General features: G+C 45.7%; 1 protein-coding gene across 2 annotated transcripts in view; it reads left to right on the top strand.

The window, feature by feature from the left end:
- bfsp2 (beaded filament structural protein 2, phakinin) overlaps positions 1 to 7,500 on the top strand; it is a 16,715-nt gene that overhangs the window by 66 nt on the left and 9,149 nt on the right. For both annotated transcript variants that reach the window (XM_039816947.1, XM_039816949.1), the window contains exons 1-4: positions 1 to 408; positions 2,688 to 2,770; positions 3,580 to 3,736; positions 4,292 to 4,453. The exon at positions 1 to 408 is cut by the window's left edge and continues 66 nt beyond it. In XM_039816947.1, coding sequence (XP_039672881.1) covers positions 1 to 408; positions 2,688 to 2,770; positions 3,580 to 3,736; positions 4,292 to 4,453 — 810 coding nt within the window. The remainder of the gene's footprint in view (positions 409 to 2,687; positions 2,771 to 3,579; positions 3,737 to 4,291; positions 4,454 to 7,500) is intronic.

The following is a 7,500-nucleotide window of genomic DNA, read 5'->3' as shown; positions in this document are numbered from 1 at the left end:
CAGTCCTCCGAGCGCCCGGGCGCCACAGCGGGCGCCTGCGGGCGCATCGGCGCACCCGGCACGACCGCGCCGCGTGGCGTCTTTGTAGGCCCCGCCCCCACCGTAGTGGGCGGAGCTTCCTGCCTCGGCACGCGCGTGTCGCGGCGAGCTCTGGGCATCAGCAGCGTGTTCCTGCAGGGGATGCGCAGCGCGGCGCCGGTGCTGCCGCGCGTGGCGGGCCGCGGCGGCACCTCGGCGGCGGCGGCGGGGCTGAACGGGTGTCTGATGGAGTACCGGGACAAGGTGCGAGCGCTGGAGACGCTGAACCAGCAGCTGGAGGAGCAGATCAGACTCTGTCTGGACCGCAAGGCGTCCAGCGCCGGCGCCTGGGGGGCGCTCCGGGCCGAGTGGGAGGACGTCTACCGACAGGTGAGGTCTAGGTTAGCCACTTTTAAAGAAAATACCAAATTGTGGCTAATTCGGGAACAATCGTGCACTCATAATTAGTTTTTACACTGCTCTCTCATTGTATACTTTCCTTCTATTTTCATTTCATTTCTTTTTATTGCATCTTTATTGTATTTTTAATAATGATGTAAATCTGTATTTTTATTTGTGACCAAAAGCCTGACTAGGGACAAGTGTCGAGAATTAGCTTCGGCTAAAAAAACTACGATACATCCATCAGATGACTGTTGAAGTTTATCTATGTTTTTTTGTATCTGTCCCTATCTAAATAAACCTTAAAAAAGGGATGGGGGGGAAACATCAATACAGCATAGTATCGCAATATTATACTAACATTTTGTCAACATCTGTTTTATCTAAAAAGATACTTTTCTCTGTTCATCTCACTTCAGTTTTATTGCTGCAAAATCTGATTATCAAGCAGACCAACACATATATAATAAAAGATCAATACTTTGCATCTGTGTATCGATACAGTATTGCCACAAAAAATTGTGACGGGAGGATGTCTACAGACAGGTGAGGACTAGGGGTGGGGGAATCTATACAGCATAGTATCGCAATATTTTACGTGGCAATACTGTATCGATGCACAGACGCCAAGTATCTATTATTATATATGTGTTGGTCAGTCTGTCTGCTTGATAATCTGATTTTGCAGCAATAAAATTGAAGTGAGATGAACAAACAGAGACATTTATCTTTTTAGATAAAACAGATGTTGACAAAGTTTCCTTTTCGGGACATCATTTGAAATTGGGAAAAATTTGAAGTTGGAAAAAAGGTAATAAATTGCAATATATCCCAGAATATTGCAATATGTTTAAAATCACAATAATATCTTATCGTGACATAAGTATCGTGATGATATCGTATCGTGAGGCCTCTGGTGATTCCCAGCCGTAGTGAGGACGGGTACACGCCAACGCTTGACCACGACCGGTACACGCCATGCTACTCTTATGCTGGACTCAGGAAACTTTGCTGGACTGAACTCTTCGTCTCAGATTGATCTGTGTTCCTGGAAACTTAAGTCCGATGTACACCGTGTTCCAAATTATTATGCAAATGATAGTTTATACACTGATTTTCCTAAATAGTCGATGCACATGACCGTTAGTGTATAAGTCGAATTTCATTGAACAAACCACCCAATGAAAACAGCACTGTTCCAAATTATTACGCACAACAGAGTTTCCAAACATTTTATACCGTAAGAAGGCACGGGAATCAATAAGTTGGAGTCAGATGTGACAGGCCTCAGGGCCTTATTTTAGACATAATTCCTAGGGGTGGGGGGAAAAATCCATACAGCATAGTATCACGATATTTTCTGTAGCAATACTGTATCGATACGCAGACGCCAAGTATCTTTTATGATATATGTGTTGGTCAGTCTGTCTGCTTGACAATCTGATTTTGCAGCAACAACATTGAAGTGAGATGAACAAACAGAGACATTTATCTTTTGAGATAAAACAGATGTTGACAAAGTTTTCTTTTGGGGACATAATTTGAAATTGGGGAAAATTTGAAGTTGGAAGGAAGGTAATGAATTGCAATATATCGCAGAATATTGCAATATGTTTGAAATCGCAATAATATCGTATCGTGACATAAGTATCGTGATGATATCGTATCGTGAGGCCTCTGGTGATTCCCAGCCCTAGTGAGAACGGGTACACGCCAACGCTTGACCACGACCGGTACACGCCAACGCGTCCGACTCACAGATCCTTTAGACCGGTTACACACTGGCTGCGTGGCGGCTGCATGGCGTGAGCGTGGCGTGGCGGCTGCATGGCGTTTTCTACGTCTTTACCCACCAGAAAGGTGTCTGACGCGGCGCTGCTGCTGCTGCTAGCCTTGTCTGGACACATGGATGTTTCCCATAAACATAAATATAAATATATACTGATCTGATTACAGCTAAGACAACGTTGGCAGTATTGACGGCAGAATAGGCTCCAGTGTGTAGCCGGCCTTAATCAGGCAGAACAGAGACGCATGTTTAACTCCAGGAGAGCTCAGGGACTAGAGAGATTAATAAAGTCATTGTGAAAATGTTTATAATATATATAAATATATAATAAATCAGAGAGAAGTAGGCTGAGAGTGTGTGTGTTTATATGTGTGTGTGTGTGTGTGTGTGTGTGTGTGTGTGTGTGTGTGTGTGTGTGTGTGTGTGTGTGTGTGTGTACAGCTGCTTTCAGTTCTCTGGTTTCCTACTTTTCCTGCAGGTCAGTGAAGCAATCCTGGACAACGCTCGGCTGATGCTGCAGACAGAGAACGTTCAGGCCAACGCAGAGGACTTCAAGGAGAGGTCAGAGGTTACACACACACACATACACTCACACACACACACACGCACACACACACACGCACACACACACAGATACACACACACACACATAAACACACACACACACACACACACACACACACACATACACACACACACACACACACAAACACACACACACACACACACACACAGACATAAACACACACATATTGGAGAGGGGTGAGGGCTGACTATGAACATTCCGGCCCCATACACACACATTGGAAAATCTGAAACGGTCTGAAAACTGGACGATACATAAACTGTGATTTGGTAGAAACCGTGGTTGATATCAGAATGACCATTCAGACCAATGAAGGCCAAAGTCTTGTCTTCGGTTTAAACTTTTAATTTTTTTTCTACATTAAAGTATGGCGATACAGCATGGCCCCAAAGAGGGGTTGTTTTGAGTGATGTTAAGCCATTTTTCCGAAGATTTCCCAAGTCTATGGGAAATTTTGCGCTGTTTTCTTTCGCCGATATCGTGAAAACCACACGGCAAATCTCCTACAAAAGACATAGCACATCATTCCCGGTCATTACACACGTTTTGATGTATTTTGTGTGCACGTGTTGGCAACGCTCCGTGACTAGTAGCGGGACAAAAATGTGGCGGAATAAGTATGCAGGATAATAGTCATTCTGCCGATTGCTGCAATTGCAGCACATCGGCACACTGAACTAAGGGGCTTGTGGCTGGTGCAGGCTGAGGGCTGAGGGGTGAGTAACTAAAGTAGTAGTGAGTAACTAAGGGACTACTCCAGTAACTAAGGTGCTTGTTTGTGCAGGTTTGAGAACGAGCAGCCGTTCAGGAAGGCCGTGGAGGAGGAGATCAGCTCGCTGTACAAGGTGATCGAGGACGCCGACCTGACCAAGGCCGAGCTGGAGGAACGGATGGACAACATGAGAACCGAGCTGAGAAACCTGGAGCTCAACCACGAGCAGGTCCCACCAAAACCACCAAAACCACCAAACTCACCAAACCCACCAAACTACTGAACACAAAACACACAGAACACACCACATTCAACCTGAAAACTATTATTATATTATATTATATAACACTTCAGCATACTGACACACAGAAAACAGGGTGGTCTAGATTTTATAGGCTAAGAATTCACCACATTCAACATGAAAACTATTGTTATTATATTATATTATATAACCCTTTATCATCCTGACACACACAGAGGAAACGAGCAGCTGTTGAGTGGAGTCTGATAACTGCAGACTTTCACAGAGATTACACAATTATTTATATTTTGTGAGCGGTAAACTGACCTAAAATGTGTTTTTTTTTTTTTTTTTTTTTTTGTGTGTGTGTATATGTATGTAGTGTGTGTGTATGCGGGTGTAATGTATCGTGTGTATGTGTGTTGTGTGTATGTGTGTGCGGTGTATGGTGTTGTGTGTGTGTGTGTGTGCATGTGTGTGTGTGTGTGTGTGTGTGTGTGTGTGTGTGTGTGTGTGTGTGTGTGTGTGCGTGCGTGTGTGCAGGATGTGCGCGTCCTCTACAGTCAGATGGCGGGCAGAGACGTGGATGAGCCCGACGCGCCGATAGAAACCAGTCTGGACCAGATCCTGGCGTTCATCAGGAGCCACTGGGAGAAAGTTACGGAGAGGAACCGCGCCGACACCGACAGCTACCTCGAGTGTAAGGTGAGGCTCAAAGTTATCCCCCCCTCTCACAGAGAAAACAGTCTAACTCTCTCTTCCCTCTCAAGGAGAAAACTGTCTTACTCTCTCTACCCTCTCACAGAGAAAACAGTCTTACTCTCTCTACCCTCTCACAGAGAAAACAGTCTAACTCTCTCTTCCCTCTCACGGAGAAAAATGTCTTACTCTCTCTACCCTCTCACAGAGAAAACAGTCTTACTCTCTCTTCCCTCTCACGGAGAAAACAGTCTTACTCTCTCTACCCTCTCAAGGAGAAAACAGTCTTACTCTCTCTTCCCTCTCACGGAGAAAACAGTCTTACTCTCTCTACCCTCTCAAGGAGAAAACAGTCTTACTCTCTCTACCCTCTCACAGAGAAAACAGCCTAACTCTCTTTCCCTCTCAAGGAGAAAACAGTCTTACTCTCTCTACCTCCTCACGGAGAAAACAGCCTTAACTCTCTCTTCCCTCTCAAGGAGAAAACAGCCTAACTCTCTCTTCCCTCTCACGGAGAAAACAGTCTTACTCTCTCTCCTCCTCACGGAGAAAACAGTCTTACTCTCTCTTCCCTCTCAAGGAGAAAACAGTCTTACTACTCTCTACCCTCTCCGGAGAAAACAGCCTATCTCTCTCTTCCCTCTCAAGGAGAAAACAGCCTAACTCTCTCCTCCCTCACGGAGAAAACAGTCTTACTCTCTCTTCCCTCTCACGGAGAAAACAGTCTTACTCTCTCTACCCTCTCAAGGAGAAAACAGTCTTACTCTCTCTTCCCTCTCACGGAGAAAACAGTCTTACTCTCTCTTCCCTCTCAAGGAGAAAACAGTCTTACTCTCTCTTCCCTCTCACGGAGAAAACAGTCTTACTCTCTCTACCCTCTCAAGGAGAAAACAGCCTAACTCTCTCTTCCCTCTCACAGAGAAAACAGTCTTACTCTCTCTTCCCTCTCAAGGAGAAAACAGTCTTACTCTCTCTTCCCTCTCAAGGAGAAAACAGTCTTACTCTCTCTTCCCTCTCAAGGAGAAAACAGCCTAACTCTCTCTTCCCTCTCAAGGAGAAAACAGTCTTACTCTCTCTTCCCTCTCAAGGAGAAAACAGTCTTACTCTCTCTCCCCTCTCACGGAGAAAACAGTCTTACTCTCTCTTCCCTCCTCAAGGAGAAAACAGTCTTACTCTCTCTACCCCTCTCACGGAGAAAACAGCCTAACTCTCTCTACCCTCCTCACGGAGAAAACAGTCTTACTCTCTTACCTCTCACGGAGAAAACAGTCTTACTCTCTCTACCCTCTCACGGAGAAAACAGTCTAACTCTCTCTTCCCTCTCACGGAGAAAACAGTCTAACTCTCTCTTCCCTCTCACGGAGAAAACAGTCTTACTCTCTCTACCCTCTCACGGAGAAAACAGTCTTACTCTCTCTACCTCCTCAACGGAGAAAACAGTCTTACTCTCTCTACCCTCTCACGGAGAAAACAGTCTTACTTCTCTCTACCCTCTCACGGAGAAAACAGTCTTATCTCTCTCTTCCCTCTACGGAGAAAACAATCTTACTCTCTCTACCCTCTCACGGAGAAAACAGTCTAACTCTCTTCCCCTCTCACGGAGAAAACAGTCTAACTCTCTCTTCCCTCTCACGGAGAAAACAGTCTTACTCCCTCTACCCTCCACGGAGAAAACAGTCTAACTCTCTCTTCCCTCCCTCACGGAGAAAACAGTCTTACTCTCTCTACCCTCTCACGGAGAAAACAGTCTTACTCTCTCTCCCCTCTCAGAGAAAACAGTCTTACTCTCTCTCCTCTACGGAGAAAACAGTCTTAATCTCTCTTCCCTCTCAAGGAGAAAACAGTCTTACTCTATCTCCCTCCTCAAGGAGAAACAGTCTTACTCTCTCTACCCTCTCAAGGAGAAAACAGTCTTACTCTCTCTACCCTCCTCACGGAGAAAACAGCCTAACTCTCTCTTCCCTCCTCACGGAGAAAACACTTACTCTCTCTACCCCCTCTCCAAGAGAAAACAGTCTTACTCTCTCTACCCTCTCACGGAGAAAACAGCCTTAACTCTCTCTTCCCCTCCCCAAGGAGAAAACAGCCTAACTCTCTCTTCCCTCTCATGGAGAAAACAGTCTTACTCTCTCTTCCTCCTCTCACGGAGAAAACAGTCTTTACTCTCTACCCCTCTCCAAGGAGAAAACAGTCTTACTCTCTCTACCCTCTCACAGAGAAAACAGCCTAACTCTCTCTTCCCTCTCAAGGAGAAAACAGTCATACTCTCTCTTCCCCTCCTCACGGAGAAAACAGTCTTACTCTCTCTTCCCTCTCACGGAGAAAAACCCTTAATCTCTCTTCCCTCTCAAGGAGAAAACAGTCTTACTCTCTCTTCCCCTCAAGGAGAAAACAGTCTTACTCTCTCTACCCTCTCACGGAGAAAACAGCCTAACTCTCTCTACCCTCTCACGGAGAAAACAGTCTTTACTCTCTCTACCTCTCACGGAGAAAACAGTCTTACTCTCTCTACCCTCTCACGGAGAAAACAGTCTTAACTCTCTCTTCCCTCTCACGGAGAAAACAGTCTAACTCTCTCTTCCCTCTCACGGAGAAAACAGTCTTACTCTCTCTACCCTCCTCACGGAGAAAACAGTCTTACTTCTCTACCCCTCTCACGGAGAAAACAGTCTTACTCTCTCTACCCTCTCACGGAGAAAACAGTCTTACTCTCTCTACCCTCTCACGGAGAAAACAGTCTTACTCTCTCTTCCCCTCCTCACGGAGAAAACAATCTTACTCTCTCTACCCTCTCACGGAGAAAACAGTCTAACTCTCTCTTCCCTCTCACGGAGAAAACAGTCTAACTCTCTCTTCCCTCTCACGGAGAAAACAGTCTTACTCTCTCTACCCTCTCACGGAGAAAACAGTCTAACTCTCTCTCCTCACGGAGAAAACAGTCTTACTCTCTCTACCCTCTCACGGAGAAAACAGTTCTTACTCACTCTTCCCTCTCACAGAGAAAACAGTCTTACTCTCTCTCCCCTCCTCACGGAGAAAACAGTCTTACTTAC

The sequence above is a fragment of the Perca fluviatilis genome, chromosome 11, assembly GCF_010015445.1.
Source record: "Perca fluviatilis chromosome 11, GENO_Pfluv_1.0, whole genome shotgun sequence".
NCBI classification, from domain to species: domain Eukaryota; kingdom Metazoa; phylum Chordata; class Actinopteri; order Perciformes; family Percidae; genus Perca; species Perca fluviatilis.
The sequence above is the reverse complement of the archived record's forward strand: the minus strand, read 5'-3'. Positions and strand labels throughout refer to the sequence as shown.